General features: G+C 39.8%; 2 protein-coding genes across 11 annotated transcripts in view; one reads left to right on the forward strand and one right to left on the reverse strand.

The window, feature by feature from the left end:
- Atp13a5 (ATPase 13A5) overlaps positions 1-7509 on the forward strand; it is a 102351-nt gene extending 94842 nt beyond the window's left edge. Inside the window, exons 28-30 of one of the 3 annotated variants that reach the window (XM_010624089.2) lie at positions 2963-2982; positions 5428-5508; positions 6941-7509. In XM_010624089.2, coding sequence (XP_010622391.1) covers positions 2963-2982; positions 5428-5508; positions 6941-7216 — 377 coding nt within the window. In that variant the 3' untranslated portion in view covers positions 7217-7509. Of the gene's footprint in view, positions 1-2893; positions 2983-5427; positions 5509-6940 lie in introns of all 3 variants that reach the window. The other 2 variants (XM_033762569.1, XM_033762570.1) reach the window with 2 other exon arrangements.
- The window catches only part of Plaat1 (phospholipase A and acyltransferase 1), a 32131-nt gene that overhangs the window by 2213 nt on the left and 6741 nt on the right, over positions 1-23177 (reverse strand). For 4 of the 8 annotated variants that reach the window (XM_033762572.1, XM_010624082.2, XM_010624088.3 and 1 more), the window contains 3 exons: positions 18767-18905; positions 16368-16633; positions 10172-10398 (listed from right to left, as the gene is read on the reverse strand). In XM_033762572.1, the coding sequence (XP_033618463.1) occupies positions 10297-10398; positions 16368-16633; positions 18767-18905 (507 nt within the window). In that variant the 3' untranslated portion in view covers positions 10172-10296. Of the gene's footprint in view, positions 1-10171; positions 10399-13240; positions 13319-14293; positions 14604-16367; positions 16634-18766; positions 18906-23177 lie in introns of those variants that run through there. The other 4 variants (XM_010624084.2, XM_010624086.2, XM_010624087.3 and 1 more) reach the window with 4 other exon arrangements.

A 23177-nucleotide genomic window follows, 5' to 3' on the forward strand; every position in this document is an offset into this window, starting at 1 on the left:
GGGATCGAACTTGGGTCCTTGTGCTTGCAAGGCAGGCCACCAAACCACTGAGCTAAATCCCTGGCCCGTTTCTTTAATTCTTATAAAATTAGAAAAGCATCTAAGGCCAATAATTGTAGTTTTATTACATTCTTATGGTTTTCACATATCTCTAATTATGACATGATTTCCTCTGGAATGCAATAGTTATCAGAATCATGATTCTTTGTTCTTAACAAAGAGGGACTTTGTTTTGCTTTCCTACTATTTTTCTTAATAGCCCACAAGTACATGCTTGATTTCCTTGTTGACTCAACAGAGTTTTAGAAGTTTCTTGTATGCTGCAAGGGATTTTTCATGTAAACCTAGCCAATAATATGTATTTTTATTATGATGATTAGACACTCTAGCCTCTGAAATTGTTGGTTTTGCCTTTTTTACACTTATGGCATCCATTCTGAACCCTAATTTTATAAAGAAGTCACAGACTTAGAAAAGTAGGCTCCTATTTTTAAGTTAGAAATGCACACTTTTTGTATCAGATCAGTGTCAGTGATTGTATTATTCAAATTCTGTTTTCATTTTGGCATGGCTGTTTTGTAGAAGGATTTGAAAGCACAATACTGATACAGGTGAAATATAATTCCCAACCTGCTAGGTGTCAGATGTGTTCAGCTTGCGTCCACTGAAAAAGAAGAGTGAATTCCAAGGAACAGTGGAGATTAAGAGTAGGAAAGATTTATGGAAAGATAGCTCCTGAGAGACAGGAGAGTTCCAGAAACTGGGTTGCCATGGAGGCCACTTCTCCAAGAATGTTTTATAGAGCAAAGTTGTGAGGTGAATACAACTTAGGTTGAAGTATATCAACCAATAAGAATGCAAGTATAGCCACTTAGCCAATATTTATCAAACAGGGAAGCAGGCCATGTAGCAAGGGTACATGGAAAGAAGAATTTCTGGGAAGCTCCCGGTCAGCCTTTGGCAGAGGCTCAACTTCATGATGACAATATAGAAAAGATATAGATTTAATTTCTTCATGGAAGCAAGTGTGAATGGTCACTGACCCTTTCCTTATTTAGAAACAGGAGTTTGGCTTGCACAGGACTTGTGTTTCCAAATTCACTGAATTCCGGTTTCCTTATTGGTAGCACCTAACCAGGGCAGGGAAATATCCACTTTAATGCTCCATTGCACTTTCAGCCAACACTGGTGCACAGAAGAGAGCCAGCTTCAGAGGTCCCCAGACTAAGGACAGAGGGGTAAACAAACCATCCGGCCAGTTGTCCTTAAGCAGGATGCACATTTGAGTCATTCTCTTCTTCCCAGCTTCTGGGTCCCTGAGACCCTCAAATAATGAAGTAAACGAAAAACCAACCAACCAACCAACCAACCAACAAACAAACCACGCAGCCATCCTCTGGGATTTTTCTTTTGACCCTCTGGGTCATATTGTTTTATTTTAGGATCTGCAGCTCCCATTTCTCTCCTCTCTGCCTCACGTGGCCATTCCCCTAATGGGCATGGCATCGAGCTCTGTTCACAGAGTGAGGCATGGATGGACTTTGAGGGAGGGCACATGTATCCAAGGGTGGAACCAAAACTCTAGCGGCTTCAGAAACTAGAGCCTGCTGCAGAGAAACAGTTGCCCTTGATTTCTGGTTGGTACAGAAATAAAGTTGGCACAGAGAAAGCACTGGTAGATCATCAGTACTGGATAAAATAAAAGAGATCAAAAAAGTCTCAGAACAAAAATCTAGCTGTTGATTGTTTTCCTTATAACTTAATGAGAAGTTTTAAATATTTGTAATATTAGTAATAATTATAATATTAGTACTAATATTTCTAATAATTGTAAGAATTATCTGCATCATAGTCACAATGCCTAAATTCCAGTGTTTTGGCCTGAAGGTGAAAATCTTACCAAAAATATCTCTGAGGCACTACTTATAAAATGCTCTGCTGATGGAGTGGGAGAACGTGGGAGGCACCAGAGCAGTGATTTGGGCACGGTCCATCCTAGGAAGTTTATCTCCCAAAAGTAACGCACCAGGGTACTTTGCCAAGATGGGATCTGGCAAATGGACACAATAGTGTCTCACTTCTTTCAAGTCAGAATCCCTGAGACCCAAATACAAAGCCATTTTCAAGGGTCACAGCCCAGTCGATAGATAAATGAGGATCATGCAAAGTGAATATGCTATATACCACATAAAATTTGTAAAGATGGACTAGGGAGTCTCTGGAAACAAAATGATTATTTGGACTGGGCTCGTTGAGTGGGAAAAAAATGGAAATGTGCCAAGAGAGGAAAAACAGAGTCTATTCAGGGGATTTTGAGAGCGAGGGTACAGAGGCTGGAGAGCTGGGTGGCTGTGGGAGTGGTGGGTTTTGTGTGTGTGGGCATGGGTATGCAACTTTTCTGTTGTACCTAGAAGAGCATTCAGAGGTCAGTTTAGAAAGGAGGAGATTGTAGAAAGCCCGGGGAGACAATCACGGACCCTTGGACTTCATTCTCCTGACCACAAGGAACGAGATGTGGAGGACTGATTGCCCCATCCATGCACCAAGTGCTAGATAGGTAGAAATAATGCACTAAGGTCTTTCTGGTGACCAGTCAGATGGTCACCACAGGATGTCCCAGTCCCTGGAATCCTCAGTGAGGTAACTTTATACGGAAGTCACTACAATGCATGTCATGAACAGGCTTTTGCAGTCAGCCCTATATGGAAAGATTTTAAGGTATCACCTTTATTTCATAAGCTTTAGAACATATTGAGAAACATATGAAGATACATGAAAACATCTGAAGTTATATCCAATATTTATCCAACAAAGATAATTGATTCTACAATGTGTGCCAAATTATATGAAACATTCTCTAAGCATCTAAAAATAATATTTGATATTTCTTCAGATATATTTTCGTTTCTGCTGATATCTGCCTTGGGCCTGACAATTTTCATTCTGTTTTCTGATTTTCAAGACATATACCAAGGGATGGAGGTAAGTGCCCTTTATTTGCACCTCTGGTCTGAGTCCATGTACCCTGGATCATCTTCACTATCCATTATAATCCACAAGCCGATTGTTACCACAATCTCTCTGATCACTAAATATCTTTGAACATATTCAATCTTTATTTGTCAACTAAATATTTTTAAAGAGCATTTTGTTTTACTTTTTAGCCCTTTAGTTTTTTATCAGCACGTGTCTGAGACAGGTGATAACCACATGCACCTTGGGAAATCGGGACCTATACTAGCAGTGCACGTCGCATCTTGGTCATTCTTCCTCCTTCTCCCGCCTCCCTCTTCTTTCCCAGCTTTCCCAGATCCCTTCCCTATCTCCACAGTCTACCCTCCTGTCTCTCGCCATCTCTTTTGTATTGTTCTTTTATTTTGAGTCTTTGGTATGAGAGGAAACCATGCTATATTTAAACCTTCTGTGTCTGATTTATTTCACTTAGCATTATGTCTGACCACTACATATATTTCTCTTAAGCAGAGAAACAAATAATATTCCTGAGCCTTATGTATGTCTTCATATTATTACTACCATTATCAAAATGCATTTATCCTGTTGACACCTGAAATACTGTGTTTGGATACCTTATACTGTTATATTAATGCAGTAGAGTTAGTGCAAGAATACAACAGTTCTCCAAGTCTAACTTTTGTTTGAAGTCTAACTTTTAAAAGCATATAGTAAAAGCTCTTTAGTAATGGAACGGTAGAAAAAAGAAAAAGTAGACTTATAGGCCTATCATGGTTTGTCAGACTTTTGTCAGGGTACATGGAGTTTTAAGTCAGTGAATATCACTTGACCCGGGATATACAGTTAAAATCAAATTTAGAGAGAGGTAATTGAACCCACTGTTGTACTCAGTATTGTGAGAGATATAAAAGGTTGGGAAGGGTTCACTCTTGAATTTCTAGCATACTTCTGTTGTGAAGATGAGTTGTACTAAGTGAAACCAAGGTATGGCCTCCAGATGCCATCCATGCTTGAAGACAGTGTAAAGCTAGAAGTAGGAGGGACAAGGGAAAGAGTTGCCACCAGGGACTGTGGCTGCATGGGGACTTCAGGGAGGGTACGCACCTTGTTTGGGGTCCAAAAGCATGGCCTGGATTTTGCTGCATAAGAGGTGAGGCTGCCCCAGACCAAGAGACAACCTCAGCACAAGCATGGAGGGGCCAAGAGAACCTCTTTGTCCTTGCAATGTAAAGAATGTAGGTGGCAGGAATAAAAATCAAAAGCAAGGCTTGCTTCACTGAGGGGCTAAAAGAGTTGCTAATGTTGAGGCAGTAGGCTATGGAGTATGAGGATGAACAAGGAAGAGGAAAGGAAGGCATGGATGGACCAAGGCAGCCAGAAGTTTGGACTTTGATCTGGGGGGCTGCAGGAAGTCATGGCAGGTGTTTTAGAAAGGCATTTTAGATGGGTCAATTAAGTGATGACAGGAAGGCTCTACGTGAGGGCAGTGAGTAAGCAGCTCCGAAATGGAAGTTCAAATCTCCATTCATTCGCCAAACATTATGGAGCTTCACAGCATACTTGGTGCCTGGGTTACAAACATGAGTACAGTAGTTCAGAAACTAAGAGAGGAGACCGGTGTGAAAGTCAGCAATGCCAGCTCAGCACCTTCCAAGCCAAAAGTTGCAGGAGAGCCTGACTCTGTGATTATGGATCTCAGGGCAGGTGAGACTTTTAGTGGTCCTCCGTACAACTCCTGCTCTGTGAGGTCAGAGATGGGTGCAGTGACTGCCCTTCCAGTATGAATGCAGCCGTGGAAAACTGTGTCTCCTACACTTTTAAAATAAGGGAGTATTCAGTGATTGATGTGCACTTACTCTTTAATCTTTGAAGAGGAAGTTAGACTTTCATAAAGCTATCAGTTTGAGGACCAGAGATATTTGTTCAAAACATATATGCCAATCATCAGAGAAAATGCACGTGTACTTCTTTCCCCTTTGGAGTTTACCCATATGCCTGCCATTTTTTCTGGAAAATAAAAAAGAAAAAGAATTCCAAGTTGATTATTTTGGGAGAATTAGATGCAATGGAATCAGTGGATGAAGGGCTTGATCTTAAACCTCCCCTATGCATAAAGGATGGAATGAATGGAGATGCACAAGTGTCCTCTGCCTCCTGTGGCCTTCCTGACCCCATGATCTCCATGAACACTGTCAGGTCGTGGAGGGAGCACAGCCCATGAGATCCATTCTCATCCAGCTTCTGGCTCTGCCATTTCTTTATTGGCTTTGACTCAGTCCCTGGGCAGGGCACTGATCTTTACTTTTCTCATCTTTAAGCAGCAAAGTAAGGCCCACACTCCAGACTCAGAGAATTATTACAAATATTATTACAAATTAAATAAGATAATTAATATGTGCTTGTTTCGAAGTGGAAGATATGCAAAGTGTAATAGTGGTATTTCTTCCTCAACAGTTTATCCCGACTATAAGGTCATGGAGAGCTTCAATTTTGGTGGTGGCCCTTGTTCACTTCTGTGTGGCCTTCTTTGTAGAGGTAAGCACTTTCTGCATGGATCTTGTTTATTTTCTAGGGAGATAAACTAATAAAAATTCTCACTCCAACAGAGGCTCACTTTTTAGAGCAAATATTTCGATTTCCCTCAAATGTTATTTATTAAAGGTTTTAAAAAACTACATGTTCTGTTTGGGGAAAATTACCTGGAGATGGATTAAAAATGTTTTGAATCCTGCTTAAAATGTTTCTGGTATCTTCTGCAGGGAGAGCAAAATGTCAGATTTGGTCTCCTTTGGGTTTCCATGAAGGCATTGTGCTGTGCTTCTGTAATGGGCTCAGTGCTCTAGAGAGATGGGACCAGGTGACTTTGCAGCTAGAGAATTCGATAGACATTTCAGGGTGCCAAGCAGTCTTCGGGAGCCTCCCCAGTTAGAGAAGGGAAACTGCTGCCCATGCCCCAATTCCTATCTCAAGTCTGCTGCACACCACTGCTCTACTCAATGATTTCTCTCACTCAGCGAAAGGCTGAGGAGCTCCTTTTAGAAGAAAAAAGTAAGTAAGTAAATAAATAAATAAATAACTCATATAAGTAACTCCATAGGGAAAAGAGATCAATCAAATTTTAGCACGTAGATCTAAAGACTCACATACAACGTGCACAAAATGTATCATATTGTTTGATTCAGGATTCAAAATGGAATTCAAATTCCATTTTGAGATGGTATTTAAAGGGTTAACCCAAAGGAAACAGGAAAAAAAATACCCTACGGATAGGAGGATATTCATCTTAGTATTATCAATGATGGCAAAGTAAAATACTCAGTGTAAGCCTTGTATTGAAATGTACAGCGACTTTAAAAAATGCTACTCAGTCTTTAACATGATTAACCAAGGAGACTGTAGCTGTGTTCTCGCCGCAGTAAAATTTTGAAAAATATCATTGGTATGTAAAAACTGTATATGACAGAAAGTCTAGTATATACAAAAGTGGAACAAAAAATTGGACAGAGTCTATTGTTATAAATGTGTAAGAATTACATAAGCATATGAACATGAAGAAAGGGAGATTCAAAAATTGAAAACAAGACCCATTTACTTGCTAGAATCCATCCATTCATTTAAGAAGCATTTATTTGATATCCTATATGTGGCAGGTGGCAAGTAGCTGGAATAATAGGCTTGAATTTTTTTCCTTTTCTTTTTATTGAGTACATTATTGTTATTATTTCAGTCTGGCAGAAAAGAATTCTAAGTAAATTACTAGTCAACATTCAACTAGGAAATCTGTAGAGATGAAAAGCTGTGAGCTTTGGGTGGATTTTTGTGAGCAGACACAGCCCGAAGCTTCTTGAGGGAAGAATTAGGGGACATGAGGGAGGAGTATGGAACCTGGGGGGCACAAGTCGCTGAGCCACCTGGCTGCAGGAGGACCTGCAGAAGAGCTTGACTGTTTTCCTATCTGATTTTCCAGGATGGCATCCTTCAAAACCGACAGCTCTGGCTTGTGATCAAGAAAGAATTTGGATTCTACTCAAAAAGTCCATATAGGAAATGGCAGAAAAAATTGGCAGATGATGCTACCTGGCCTCCCACAAACAAGACGATTTATTCAGGTGAAAGCAGGACGATTTATTCAGGGGATGGATTCTATGTCAACAAAGGCTATGAAAGCCCTGAACAGGTCCCCAAGGAAAAACTCAAATTGGGAGGCCAAGCCACAGAGCAGCATTTCTGGACGAGACTGTAATCAGGATCGTTGTTGCACATGTTTCCCAGCATCATCTTTTTTCCTCCAAATTAGGGCCTTGTGGAGAGGTGAGGCTAGCGTACTCTTATCTTTCTCCCTCTGAGCATCCAAAAACTCATTTCTTGGTGTAGTGAATCTTGCAGCAAAGGACGTTGAATTTATCTATTTTGACTCTTTTACTATCAAAAGAAAATGTGCATCTCTTGGATCATCATTTTTAATAAACCTTGTATTGTGTAAAATGCATAGCTCCTAAGGTGATAAAATTAGAAATGTGAACATCATAGAAGAAAGGAAAATCAAGGAAACACTTGGTCTTTGAACATTTGATCAATATATTAAAAGTCACAAATTTCCTTAAATTTTCCATGTGTTTGAGGACATTTATGTACATATCTTTTTTAAGGTCATTAAATTTCTCCTTTTCCCTGCTGTCATAGGGTTCTAGAAGTTAAGAGTTAATGTTTACTTTAGAAAATTGAATCCTACCTACATTGTGAGCCAGAGTTGCATGGAAGTGGACAAAGAGAGTTTGTGTTAGTCGCAGATCATCCTGGCATGGGCGTGGCTAATATCTATGCAAACTACACCAAAGGATAGCATCTCCCAGAGCACATTGTTTTGGGTCCAGTGAGCAGAAAATCCAGAGTAATTCACAAATGAAATAAATAATGAAATAAATTTAAAATGTGCTTTTCACTTTAAAAACTGTGGCTCTTTAAACTTACTTTTTATTATTGATATACGAAAACCTTCTAACTCTAAAAATTGGCCAGAACTGAATATAGTTTATCTTGTTTTTAAAAATGCTAGGAGAGGGACCTATGCTTGTATCTACAGCATGACAATTTCAGGCTACTTGAAAATTTTGTGTCTGATCTCATTTTTTAAGTATCAAAATCATCTTAGGTACATTTTATTTCATTTTATTTTTGGTACTGGGGGTCAAACTTGGGTCCTTGCACTTGTGAAGCAGGCGGTACAATCACTGAGCTAAATCCCTGGCCTTTAGGTACATTTTAAAGACCATAGAAAGGGTGGTCCTTTTACAAATATATTCTGTACACTGTTACCTTTAATCTACTTACCTTCCTCACTGTGAACTTAAGAGGAAACTTATTCCTGGTGAACATTTAAAATTATCTACTGGGTTTTCTTAATAATTTTTGTAATTTAACAGATTTTTAACAGATTATGGTTTGTGCACTTGTGACATAATCCTGCACCCCCGTGACTGTCTTTTGGAGTGGAAGCATAGAGAATTCTCTTAATGGTTGAGGCCCTCAGGTTCCAATCCTACCTAGTCTCCTGTTCACCAGTGGTAAATTGGCCATGACCAGGTCCTTTGCTTAGGATTAAGATTTGCTCTCTGTAGACGTCCTTTATTGAAAAGCAAGTGCACCAATTAATATGTATTAATAGTAAAACTTTCTTTAAAAAAGCACCACATGAGCTCAGTGGAGCCACACCTGTGTCACAAGTGCAAGGTCTTGAATTCTATCCCCAGTACTAGGAGGAGGATGAGGGGGGAGGAGGAGGGAGAGGAGGAGGAAGAAGAAAAAAGCACACATGGAGAAAGTTAATACGTTACATTGCAGTTGGTTTTCCCCTAATTTGACAGTTCTAGGCAATGGCTCTTTGATTAACTATTACTTGGGAACTGGGTATAAAGGTCCAGTGAGGGTCTGAATTTGGAATAAAAGCAAAAGGGTCATTTTGAATCTTGGCACCTGGTTGGAGACATTCATATCTTCCTAGAAGACCAGTGAAAATAGAGAGGATTTGGGATGATCCAGAGTTGGTGTCATAAGAAAGTGAAGTCGCTTAGCATGAAGGAGGGAAGAGTGAAAGGGTCTGTGTTCGCTGGGACTGTCGCACACAACCCCTTCTGTTACATCATGCTTTACTCCTGCAAGTAGCTTGTAGACTAATCAGGCTTTGGGTAACATTTCAGCCAGTTGGATAGGTCTAAGATTTTCACTGAAACTTCTCTTTACTTTTATCTACCACGTTCTAGTTCCCTCATCACATTCTGCCCCCAGATTTACTGGAATGTTTCCTTTATTTTACACCACGCTTTTAGCAGTGGAACAAGAAGGGTGCCACTGACCAGGAGTGTGGTTCGTGGGAACACGATGTCCCGTACAATCTCGGTGCAAAGACAACTGGGCCCACTTTTCCTTACCTGCTTCCACCAAGAATTCCCCTGGAATAGTACTAAGAAAATCATTTCTTTTAACACACAATCAGTAGAATGAAAGTATAAAAGTATGATGCTCCTTGACTTAGCATAAAAAGGCTAATAAAAAGGTGGGGTGGGATATAGTTTTCTAAATATGACATTTCAACCAATATTTAATGATCTCTTGCTGAGGTTAAAAGGTCAAACCCAGAAATACTTCAAAATCTAAAGGGAAAAACAGAACTCTGTAGAAATAACAGCCCAGGTCATTCATGGTCTCTGATCTACTCTTGACAAGCAAATAGATCCAGGGAAATCACTGGATCCGCACCTTTAGTGCGCAAAATCCCTCTTTCCCTCCCTGCCATCCCACATCCACGCAGGTGCAGGAAGATGGTGTACCCCTCCCATGGTTTGTAACAGAGTCCTTCCAGCTGTCGCACCAAACACTATTTCAGTTTCTTTTTCGACAAGAAAAGGAATGTGAACATAGGTGTCAATTCTAACAATTCAGAGCTCTTAACATTTCTTTCAAAACCGTGTATAAATGATTCTCCACTCCTTTGGCAAAATAACCACCCTTAGGGAGGAGGAAAACAATATTTATAGTAGAAGATAAAATGTGATGTGATTTTGTTAAGATCCTCTGCTGGTTCGCTGAAAAGGCTACTGCTTTTTTTTTTTTTTTTTTTAATTCAAGCTGCCGCAGCAAATCTATATAAATAAGGAAAAAATTTCCTTGGCTCAATGATAATATCAGTAATCAATTTATTAAAGATCATGCCATCCATCATCAGAAAGTGGAACAATAATGATGCATTGAAAATAAGTATTCACTTCAGGGTTTTTTTTTTCTCTTCACAAATTTCTTCAGTTCCAATATCTCTTCGATAAATTGTTAACAGTAGTTTGTTCTTTGTCTTTTTGGAAACAAGCCCAGAAAGGAGAAGGCACTAACAACAGCTGTCACCAGTCCAATAGTACTTACTACTCGGTTGGCCTAAAAGGAAACAAGAAGCAAAACCCACACCTTATTCTTAAAACATCTCAGTGTGCGAAATGTAGTGCTATTTTGTTTCCTAATCGGAAGACTTGTCTTAATATAGTTACTATTTCAGGTTCAATGCCAAATCAACATTGTGTATGGAGTTGAAGAAATTAGATGATAATGTCTATAATTATATGCAAGGTGCAGATAAATACACATCAGCTTGTATTCCTCATATGTTTGAAGATCCTGATAGCTATGCCATCATGAATCATCACAGGACATCAGAGGGAGAGGTATCAGGACTCCTGCTTTGCAGCACTTGAAAGTTAGAAGGGATTTGCAGGAGGATGTACCGCCAAGATGGGCAGAGATAAGCTGAGTCCTCTGAAACCCATCCTGTTCCTCTGTGTGTCCCCCAGCTCCTGAAAGTGCACTTTGGCTGGGTCTGTACCAAACTGATCATTGAATGTGTTTGAGTGTGTGTTTTTGAGTGTGTGTGTGTGTGTGTGTGTGTGTGTGTGTTTTACTAAATCTGGGCTAAATACCCATAAGCTCTTATTTGGTAGACATGATTGCCATTCTGATGAACAAACTTCACAAAAAGTCAATACTGATGTTAACTATCATGTCAAATTAATTTCTCATATAGATAACATAAAATAAACCACTCTCAAGCTCATTTGTCCATAAAGGAGTTCAGAGAGCTATAGCTTTAAGCGGATTAATCACCACAATATTCATGGTTTTCACGGCACTCCACTGATATGCCTTCTGCCACACGGGTTTGAGTGCAGTTTTATGACCCAAAGGTCACATTCAGACATTCCAGAACCATCAGGTAGTCTGAAAACAACATTGCTTCTCTGGGATTCGAGGATCAGGGTTTCCAAATACAGCGAAACATTTTCCTCAAGGGACTGGGGACCAGTCCGACAGCGGGCCCCTGACCCCCTTCACATCTGAGCCTGTCCCCGGTCTATGGCACGGACTTCCACCCTGAGCCTGCCACACCACATGACTGCAGTGCAGTGCTGCCTCCCCAACTGCTGCTTGCCTGGCCTGGCGGGTAAAGACAGGAAAAAATCAGGGCCGGGAAACAGACACAAGGGAGGAGCATTTGGAGCATGGATCCACTGCCTTACGCTATCCTGCAGTCCACAGGGCAAAGGTCTACACTGAGACTGCCTGACTCTGCTCCAGCCACCACTGAACAACCGGACCCTGACAAAGACTACTTTGGCTTATAATTTTACTTTGGGGATTATTTGATTTACTAATTTTAATTAATCCACTACCTAAATTATTCCCCAGGGGGGAATCAGAATTCAAGGCAGCATGGAGATTTGGACAAAGCATATTGGGGACAGAAAAGGAGGTACAGAGCTGCAGAATGTTGAACAAAAGTTCCAAAGAGGGGGAGAGGTTGATAATTCATAGGGACCAGGATTCTAAACCAAGCCCAACCCTAGCACAATTCCAGGTAGATGCTGAAATCCACAAGTGGGTCCATAAGGGAAAACAATGGGGCAGGCAACAAAACACTTGAAATTCGATAAATGTCTTTAACCAGAAGTGTCACGGGCCAGCAGGGGAATTTCTGGACGGTGGGGGTCTGATGGCCCTAGCTAGGTGTAAGGTGTACTGAGGAGGTATTTTTCAGCCTCTAGAAAAACAGGATGCTACAGAAATGTCATAAACAGAAGAGGCTTGGGAGGAGGGGATGAGCAACTGGATCCCACACCCAAATCACCTGAGATGGCAGAGCAGGCACCATTCCGGAGGAGTGTGGCATTGTCCCAAACCCCAGCTATTCATTTCATTCAAGTCTCATTCTACATCACAAAAGCCCATGTAACCAGGACTATCCCTCTGAGGACCCTGCAATGACGTCTGTTCTGTAGGACTGTGACACGCCAGGATGCTCTCGGTGGGCCAGCAGACACAGGAGCTTTCACTAGGTGACTTACTTAAGATTCAAAAGTCCCCCAAATCTGACTCTGTGCATTCTTTAACTTTTGCAAGATTTTATGTCTATAGAGCACAATAAAGGTTTCATTCTGAGGCTCTGGTCATGCCCAGTGAAATACTAGCTGAATTTGGAGAGGCTGTGTACAGATGCCTGCAGGGTTTATCAAAAGCCTCTTCCCTGAGAGCTGAAGGCTGCTGTGGTGCACAGAAGCACAGACAGGGCATATTTGTGTGCTGGCTTGTTCAGGCAAATTCAAAGTTGTTACCATCTCATACAAACCTAGACACATTTTAATAACTTGTTTGTACTCTAACAGTAAGAAAATATTGTTTTTATGCATTTTGAAAAGTGCAGAAGAAAAGATAAGCCACAAACTGGGAGAAAACATTTGTGAAAGACAAATCTGATAAGGTGCTGTTATCCACAAGATACAAAGAACTCTAAAAAATTCAACAGGAAAATGAAAACTGCAATAGAAAAAAGGCAAAAAATATCAAGACACAAGATCACTAAAGATGATATGAGAAAAGAAAAAAGGGGAAACAAAGTCTTCATGGATAGAGAGCAGCGGAGGGATTGAAGGGAGGGCAGGAGAATGGGGAAAAATAACTGAGATATATTCTGCAAAGGTACATATTCCCAATGACAAATGTCAGCAGATTATATACCTAAAATGGACCAATAAAATTAATAGAAAAAAGATGATATACAGAGGACAAATAAGCATATATAAAAAGAAGCCCAGTACCACATGTGACTAGGTAACTGCAAACTAAAACAACAAGATATCCCAATATGCCAATGGAAATAGCTTATATCCCAAATACCGGCAACATCAAGTGCTGGCTAGCATGTGGACCAGCAAGAACTCTCATTTGTTACCTGTGGGAAGGCATGATGTTACAGCATCCAAAAAGCCTCATACTTTCTGGTTTCGATTGCATGACATTGTAGAAAAGGCTAAAAAATTAAAAAAAAAAAATCAAAACAAAAACAACACCCCCAAAACCTTCATGGCTGCCAGCTTATGGAGTAAGGAAAGGATGAATAGGGAGAGCATAAAATTTTGGTGCACAGAGACTATGATGGTGAGTATATGCCATTTTGAATTTGTCCAAACTCACGGAATGTGCAACACACAGTCATCATAATACAAAAGCATGGATTTTATGATGATTTGTCAGAGTTGGTTCATCGGTTTTAAGACACAGAGCACACTAACAGGGGAGGGTGGAGGGGGTGAAGGTAGGGCAGGGGCATGGGAAAAATCAGAACTGAGGCCTGTTGTGTGAAGGTGTGAGATCCCAGGGATGACTGTAATGGCACGGTGCACCTAAAAAGCACCAGTAAACTCAATGAGAGAAAACAAAAGACATAGTGCACACTGATGTTACATTAGGTGTCAGAGGATTTTATGTGTTACGTGGAGGGAAGAAAACTTTGTATTATCTGCCCAATTGTGCTGTGACCCTAAAACTTGCTTTGAAAGTTGTCATTTAACGCCTAAAAATACAGAAAATCACTAAAGGATGAAAAGAGGGAACCAGGTCTTTCCTTCTAATCATTTCTATGCATTTATAACTTTTTAAATTGGAGCCATACATACCCTTTTCTCCAGAAAAAAATTTCCAAGCCTAATTTCCCAAAGCCTTAAGGGAACCCAAAAACGAATGACTCCAATACTAGCTATTAATTAGCAGTAATACATTAGTTTACTGATACATAACCCTGGCTCTGTCGTTTCTTTTTGTTTTTATTGAGTCTAACAAAGGTTAATAAAATTCCTAAAATACTGTAATTGAAAAAAAAAATCCATTGTAGGCAGGCTGCATGTGAAGATGAAGAAATTATAATGCAATATGATGAAGGAGACCTGAAATGTCTTCTGTAACCTTTAAAACAACCTCAGTGTACAGAGTAGAAAACAGAAAATCCATTGTAGGCAGGCTGCATGTGAAGATGAAGAAATTATAATATAATATGATGGAGACCTGAAATGTCTTCTGTAACCTTTAAAACAACCTCAGTGTACAGAGTAGAAAACAGAAACAGAGTGTGCCCAAGGTGACTCTGCAGGGAAGTAGTGAAGACGTAGCAGCTCGTGTCAACAAAATCTAGAGCTTAGGTAGGTTCTTGGGGCTGTCGCGACATGGTCATTTCTATCATCACGAGAAGTGGCTGGAGACAAGTTCTACCTTGTGTTGGTGCAAGTTCTACCATGACTATGTTTTCATGGATCTGGAGTCTGGGTTGATAAGATGAAAGGTGATGAGTAGCAAGTTAGAGTCAAAGCAAGAAGATCACTTTAACCCACTTTTATTGGGCAAATCATTACTTGATGGAAGTGTGATTAGCATGCAAAAGGCAACAGACTTTTAATACGTGCAACTTGGTGTGTTTGGAGATAGGCATACGAGCCTGGTCACAACAAATGTGCAACACTTACTCATCACCTCCAAAAGTTTCCTCCCACCACCCTTGTTAGTTTTTTTGTAGTAATTTTGTTTTGTTCACTGGGCTTTCTTTTTTCCCCTTCTGTGTTATGAACACTTCACCTAACATGTATTCCTATAGCAAAATTTAAAGTACCTGCCACAGTTAACATGCTAGAGCTCCAAAGTGAATTATCTCACATAACTGAAGTTTATACCTTTGACCAATACTGCTCCATTTTAATGATCCTTATAAATAAATAAATAAATAAATAATAAACCACAGCTAGGTGCAGTGAAATCCTTTACCATTAGAAAAGAAACGGGATGGTGCCTACTTCCTGGCTGTATCACTAGTTTCCAATGCAAAGGTTAGGAGGAATTTGTGTGTAGCCTCTATGTTTTAGCTCAGAAGCAATTATTGTTATGTATGAATAAAGCATTCATGAAGTTAATGTGTTTCTTAGTGACAATGAATTTCCAGTTATTTCCTAATGATAACGCCAAATGTATCCTTTCTTTCACTATGTATTAGCTCCTACTTCCCCAAGCATTTTTTGAGAGGTGCTGAACCTCACTGCTGAGACAAAAAGTTTATATACCAGATCCACATTTTGAAAGTTCTGGAAGTCTTGAATAGATTTGGGTTTTCAAAATGTTATTAAAAATTTTATGGTGTTATTCTCCTAAGTTTTAATCTTTCAAAAAGTGTTTTTAAAGGTTAACAGATCCATCAAATTTATTAGCTATGAAATTACTTTTGATATTTTAATTTAAAAAATTAACATCTATGTATTTTGGGTGAAGAGCATTTCCTCTGATAGTAGTTTTATGTATTCATTCTGCTCCATCACCTTGATAAATCTGCAGCTTACAGCATCAGTGATGGAATCAGATTGGTGGGACAACAGGTAGCGTCAGGGCAAGTGAAGTAAACATGCAGTTAGTTGAGAATCTGGTCTACTGCAAAATGCTGGTGGAAGCAGTCACATTTGTGATGTACTATAAAGTCAACTAATCCATTCAAAGTCACCCAAGAGCACAATTAATCAAAGGATCTACTTAAAAATGCTATGCTGCATTGAAAATATTTCATTGCAAGAAAACATAAAATATGTACACACCCACCAGGATGCACCATCATTTGGCCTCTGCCCACTACTAGAAAAGAATCTCAGGTTGACAATCCATGTTACTGGTAAATGGACCCCCACTGAAAAAAGTCAACATCCTTTTTGGCTTATTCTCTTTGGTACCTGCGGTTATTGGTTTGAGTTTGCTGTGTGGCAGGGTAAGAGGGGAATTTTAAAGAACAAAAGGCAATAAAACTGCCAGAAAGCTGTGCCTTGGTTCTACTTCAAATCCCCAATGTGAATGCCTAGCCCCAAATTAATTATATCCACAATGGTCAGTCACTTGCTGCACAACCTTGAACAAATCAATTTTCTTCTCTCTCCTTCAGTTTTTCATATTTTCATGTTACTTTCATTTTGTTTGACTGTAGGGAACCTCGCTATAGCTGGCAGTTATGGTATCCTAAAGGTATGGGACTTCTGCGTCCCCTAAAGCAAACTCACCTGTTCCGAGACTCCTTCTCCATAGCGAAGCAAAGTCACAAAATGCTCACAGTTGTTATCCAGGACGTCATATGCCACCTCCTCTCCGATGATAAACTCTGACCTCTGAATGACTTCCTCCACAGGAAGAGGGGGGTGCATATTGTCGTATTTATTGTTTATTCTGTAAGTGTCATTTCCCACAACATCCTTCAGCAGCTGCATCTTGACCAAGGCCTTTGTGCTGAACACAGACTTGGCACTTGTCAGTGTTGAAGGGATGCCATCTACAAGGAGAATTCTGGTCAGCAAGGGCTAGGGTTCCAGCTCCCAACAAAAGACTTCCAAGATGCTGGTCTAGCTTTGGTCTTTATGTATCCTCAAAAGAAAGCCCTCTTAATCGCATCGTCCATAAGCACTCATTCTGCAAATATTATCAGTACTACTCAACAATGTGTAAGTGTGAATATAGAAAAGTTCTAAAACTTTGTGATCTTCTCACAGAATAAATTGGGTGAGAACCCTCTACCTGTTCTTGGGAAACAAGTTGTCTACAGATTAGTGTGGCTATAAGAGATCTTCTGTATGGGTTCCTAGCACAGTACAGGTAGGATTACTGCTTGCTTTTTCTACGATGCAGTTCTTTCTCAGCACTGACAAAGATGCACATGAATGGCATCTCACAGCTGGGTGACTCAGGTGAGGAGGAGTCCCCATGTAACCAGCATTTAAAAATATTTCTCTGTTAGCAGCTATCTTAGTCACTCTCTTGCCAATGGGACACAATACCCACTGGTCACAATTTAAAGGAGAGGTTTATTTTGGCTCATGTTTTCAGCCCACAGTCAGCTGACTGCAAGGCAGAAGCAGCATGGTAGAAAGTCTGTGCAGAATAAGCCTGCTCATGTCACAGCAGTCAGGGACAGGAAATGGAGATAAACACTTCCAGGTCACACTCCAGTGACCTGCCTCCATATGGGCCCAACCTCCTGACATTCAGCCATGGATTCATCAGTGGACTCACCCACTGCAGAGGATTGTACCCCGTGATCCAATCACCTCTCAGCAGGCATAAGAACCTTCTGGGGGACACCCCAGCTCTCAACCAGAACAATAATGACAAAAAGCAAGCATTTCGATTACTCTTTTGTCCATCATCTTTCCTAACGGAGAAGCATTTTCCAGTTAACATTACCCATAGAAAGTTCTTATGCATTCCAAGCATATCTATCCTACTTAGAACTGCTAAACCCTTTAAAAATTATTTAAAACTCAGTGGAGGGGGCCGGGGATTTAGCTCAGTGGTACCATGCCTGCCTTGCAAGAGCAAGGTCTTGAGTTCGATCCCTGGTACCGCAAAAAACAAATAAACAAAACCATCCAGTAGAAACATGAAGGAATTGACCACAGAGAGGTAAACTGGCTTGAAAAAATATCACAGTGGTTAACAATAGAGAGAAATTAAATTTCAATCCATAGGATCAAAGCTCAGACCTTGAATCCCGAGGGCGTATGAACATGGAGTTTCACAGTGCAACCTAGGAAGACAGCACTATCTTCCAGATGTAAGACATAACGTAGATGCACAAGTTTTTTTTCTTCAAATGTTACTTTTTTAAAAATTTGTGCTGAGTATTTAATTTCAAGGACAGTGCCTACCTATCAAGCTCTGCTTACAACCTTCTAAGCTTTCTCTAGGCTGATTCTCTAAACTTTTCCAAACTTTTCCCACAAGCCAGTTCCAAAGACTTCTGAACTATATAGTTTGGTATAGGTACAATGACTTGTCTAGTACACATTTTCTGTATTAGTCAGCTTTCTTATTGCTAGGAAAAATATCAGATACCCACAATTCAAAGGAAGAATAGTTTGTTGTAGCCCAAAGTTTCAGAGGGTTCAGTCCCTGGAAGGCTGACTGCAGGGCAGGGACATCATGGCAGAAGGACACGGTGATTTATTTTTTCCACATTGCTTATCTCCCTTTTAGCATTCACTCTGGTGATTTGTTCTTGGTTCTCTCTACATACTAAAATATAAATTTCACTATGCCAGGAAATTTCTATGAATTCCTAGTCCTAAAATGACATTCAGTACATCCTAGGTAATGTATCAAGAGGCATTGAATGAATTAAATCATCATCTGTGATCTATAAGGATAGCAAACTTACTCTTGTCTGTGGTAAATATCTCCTCCAGGTGGATATTAGTTTCAATTTTAATTGTGAATTTTTTAGATATAAAGGTTTTAAATTTTAACATTGGTTGACCTTTGTGATTTCTTTGATGGCACTCCGGTCTTTCTCTCTGCTAAACCTGGATTTGCTGTATCTACTTCCTGCATTTTAGTTTTATTTCGTCCGTTATTTTTCTTATTTTGAGTAAAGTGTAAACTTCCGGGAGCGACTGTCAGCAAGCCTTACCTGTAGGGGCTATGTTGACGACATAACCATCACCCAAGTACAGGGCCCAGTGCTGATAGCCAGGACGGAGTACTTCAATCAAGTCCCCGGGGTGAGGGTTTCCAGGGCAAGTCAAGCTGAAGCAGTCATCGAATGCCATCTGCAATGATACATGGCAGGAAGCTAGGTAATACGGCTGGCCCTAAGAGAATCAGGCTTTTGTCAGAGCATTTCCTTCGTTAGTACGAGTTTGTAGCACATGATGGTCACACTCCTTGTGTGGCGCTGGTGCATGCACACAGCACATCTAAATTCTTTTTTGTCCCCTTTCCCTCTCCTTCCTCTCCATTCCCTGCATCTCTTGAGTCCTTTACCTTTTGAGAAAGACCTCTCTCCCTATTACCAATTACTTATCTTTTATTTTGCTCTCACGTATAACTTGGGTTTCTCCTACAAGGGAAAGCGTGTGATATAAGTGCTGTGTGTCTGATGATTCACTTAACAAGACTTACACTGATTCGAAGGGGTGCAGACTTGACACCCATATCACTTGACTCATGTCACTTTCCTTATCTTTTAATGACTCCAACACTGCATTACGTTTGCACAAATAGACAAATCCAGAAGAAATTTGTCTCCTCGTTTTCTTTCTTTTTTTGGTACCTGTGATCGAACTTGGGTCGTTATGCCTGCGAGGGAGGTGCCGGAACCACTGAGCTAAATCCCTGGCCCTTGTCTCCTCTTAATTAATTTTCTGTAGTAGTGCTTTTCTCACCTTTATCATTTCCAACAGATCAAGCATTGTGTAATTATTTCAATCTCAAAATTCATGGTTAATATAACACACATAAAATTTCAAAAAATATTAAGTATTAAAATATGTCCTGTTCATCGTAGAGGGGAAATGAAAGGAAATTAAATGTTTAAGATATTTCTGTTTTATTATGTAAATGCTCAGGACACGTCTAACTAAAAGCTGTTACGGGATTCAAGAACATGAACTCAGAAGTCTTTCAGCCATTTATGTGCTACGTAGTAAAATCAAGGAGGAGAGGTATGGGTAGATGCTAATATTATGTGACCATTAAGATTCTTCCAAAATGTATCTTGTATTATAAAACTTACTTTGTGGCTTAATTTTAAACAGAGATAGGTTCCAAGCACAGATGGATGTGCCCGGCCAGTTACTCAGGCAAATGTTGGATATGGGACATTTCTCTCACGTTCAGAAACATGCTGTGCATTTTAGCATGTCCAAGTACACTGGCCCCCATTCACTAAATATCAGTTGATGCCCTCTGCCATTGTAACAATCACAAATGCCACCTTTGACTTCCACCATTCTACTTTCTGCCTCATTTGTCTCCTGATTCCTCACTTACTGATTCCAGAAATATTGCAAGGTAGTCATGGGTAGAAGTGGGACAGTTTGGAAGTCAGGAGAGTTTGTCATATGGGTGAGCATGCGGGAACATTCTAAGTCTCGGTGAGATCTTTCTCTCTCCTAAACCAACACTCTTCAGAAAGAACATATAAGTCACTGATGGTTGATTTTTATGATTACACTTTCTTCATGGGGAGTAGAAGTAGACTAATTCAGTCAGTGAAAGTTATACACATTTACCCACAATCAAGGGGAGATTCAATGGTATATGTGTGCTGACTCTTCAATTGACAACAAGGTAGCTCTCACCATCTCACTGTAATGCGGATATGCATGCTCATTTACAAAATAAATCTGAGTGCCAGAAATGGAATCTTCCAAATTATCTAAATTATGATTATAATAGCACAGTCTAAGGACTTGGGAGTATGACTTTTATTTCTCTGGCGCTCTAAAAAGTCTTTTTTTGCAGCACTTCGTAATGGGAGGGTGTTTTCCCGATTATTAGTATGCCATCTGTTGAAAAACTTCAATCATCACACTGTTACAGAATTGTGGCCAAATGTAAGCTGTCCATCTGTTGAAAAATAACTATTAAAACAATTTTATGGAAACCATTAACTCTAACCGCCCTCTCAAAGATATCTGAATCATACTAATGTGGTAGCTCCCAATTTGGCCACATGAGTACTCAAAGGAAGAACAGATAATACACTGTGATGTAAACAAGCACATTTCTCATGAATCAGAATCAACAAGCACACACAGCTGTCTACTGGAATCTGAGACCTAATATAGTTGCAGATATTAAAAATAACCAACTTTTGAGCAGGCAACACTTTGAAATGTATCATTTTTTTTCAGACACACTATCTCAATTAACCCTATTTAACTAAACAAATGAAGACACTCAACAACTTTCTGAGTTTATGTCATGACCCTGTTTTACAGATTAAAAAGCTATGGTATGCCACCTTTTAGAAAATATCTTCCTAGGACCTTGTATTATAAAGTAGAAATGGAAAATAACCAGGCCAGACATTAATATGTGAGCTCTTCTCTCAGTCTTCTACTTGATACATGTTAGTGCTATGACTTTGGGCAAGTCCCTTTATTTTGATGATAGGCATAAAAATATAAGGCTATTTGAGATCTCAAGAAGCTGCTGAAAATAACCCTTTGCAATCTGCCTAAAGTTGAAGCAAATGCTTTGTGAAAACTAGTAAAGCCAGACAGGTGATGGTGAGAGAAAACTGGTTATCCGCAAAGCTTGAGGTTGGTTCATGGCTTATGTGTGATTTTGCTACCTTATCCTTTCTTCCTGTCATCGGAGCTCTAGGAAACAGATGGTTCCACTGCGAGATTTTACTATATTTAACACATTTTCAATTTTCGACAGATAGTCATCAACTGATTTACGAAGTGCAAGGTAAATGACTGCACAAAGCCCATCATATGTATAAAAAGAGACGACAGGATAACAAGGGAAACATTTCACACGAGTACACCCTCCGGAAAATAAAGGAGGAGCCTGAAGGCTGATGTGAAATGGGAAAAGTGAATTCTGACATGGTCAACTTAGAATCACAGCAAATCGCTGCAGAAAGAGACTTCACATCAACTGGTCTCAGAGTTCATTTTAGCTGTGAGAACGTCGTATCCAGCTACCTGTCAGATCCTCAAATCCATAAAATGTAAAAGCAGCACCCAAGGAATTCAGAAAGGCAAGAAGATCACCAGCTGCTCCTGCTGTGGTCCCTGCTGCTATCGTGCCTTCCTGGTAATGCAGCTTGAATAACACCCATCTGGTTGTAATCCACATATCTTATTTTTAAGACAAGGAAACAGAACCAGGCAGGTCATTTTAACTGGCAAAAATCATACGATATTGTGCAAAAGGTTTTCAACAATTCGTGCTGGAGTAATTGAACATCTATGGGTAAAAACACAAACATAAAACATACACAAAACAAAGAAAAACCACCAACACCAACAGGTATCTGCTGAAATCCTGTACCTAATACCAAAATGTAAAGCTGTGAAATGGAGGGAAAGAACAGAGGAGAAAGTTCTCAGGAGTTAGGGTAGACAAAATGTCCTTAGGCTCGATACCAAAAGTATGCTCCGCAACAGGAAAAAAAAAAAAAAAAGATAAATTTTGGGTCTTCAGAATTAAAAACATTTGAACTCCAAAAGTGAGCACCAGTATCTAGAACATACAGAGGAGTCTCAAAGCTCAACCGTGAATGAAGCAAACAGTACAATCATACTGTAGGGAAAGACACGAACACACATTTCACCAAAACTAACACACAGATGTCAGGTAAAGCATGTTCAACATCAACAGGCATTAGGTAGATGCAAATGAAAACTGCAGTGAGATGCTACTACAGATCTACTAGAAATAAAAAAAATAGTGGTAATGTTCAATGTTAGCAAGGATGTGCAGTAATTGCATTACACGTTCAATGCTGGTGCAAATGTAAAACGGTATAGTGACTCTGGAAATGATTTGATCGTTTCTTTAAAATTTACCTCGTGGTTACTACAGGATTCTATAATTGCGCTCCTGTTTTTTTAATCATAGAGAATGAAGGCAGTGAGAATGCTCACCCAGAAGCTTGTACACAAATTTTTATAGTTGCTTTATTTATTTCATAATGTCCTCAGACTAGAAACGATTCAGCTGAACTTCCATGGTGAATAGTGTGCTCTCAAGATTAAAATGACTAGTGACATCTAGAACTCACTTTTTCATCCACAAAGAAGACCCAATGTAGTAGGGTTGCAGTCGCATTTTGAGGTGAGTGACTATAGGAGAACACTGGAAAACAGCAGGAGCACCCCAGTTTCATCAATGAATAGATCATTTACACGAAAGTAACAAAGAAACATCATTTAAACTGTGCTGTATATCAGATGGACTTGATGGCCATTGATACATTATTCCATCCAACAGCTGAAAAATACAGTCTCTTTATCAGTGAATGAAATTTCCTCTAGAATACATTGTGACAAGTCTTAACAAATTCAAAAACTTGAATCATA

The sequence above is a fragment of the Fukomys damarensis genome, unplaced genomic scaffold, assembly GCF_012274545.1.
Source record: "Fukomys damarensis isolate Sample0158 unplaced genomic scaffold, DMR_v1.0_HiC HiC_scaffold_12, whole genome shotgun sequence".
Lineage (NCBI taxonomy): Eukaryota > Metazoa > Chordata > Mammalia > Rodentia > Bathyergidae > Fukomys > Fukomys damarensis.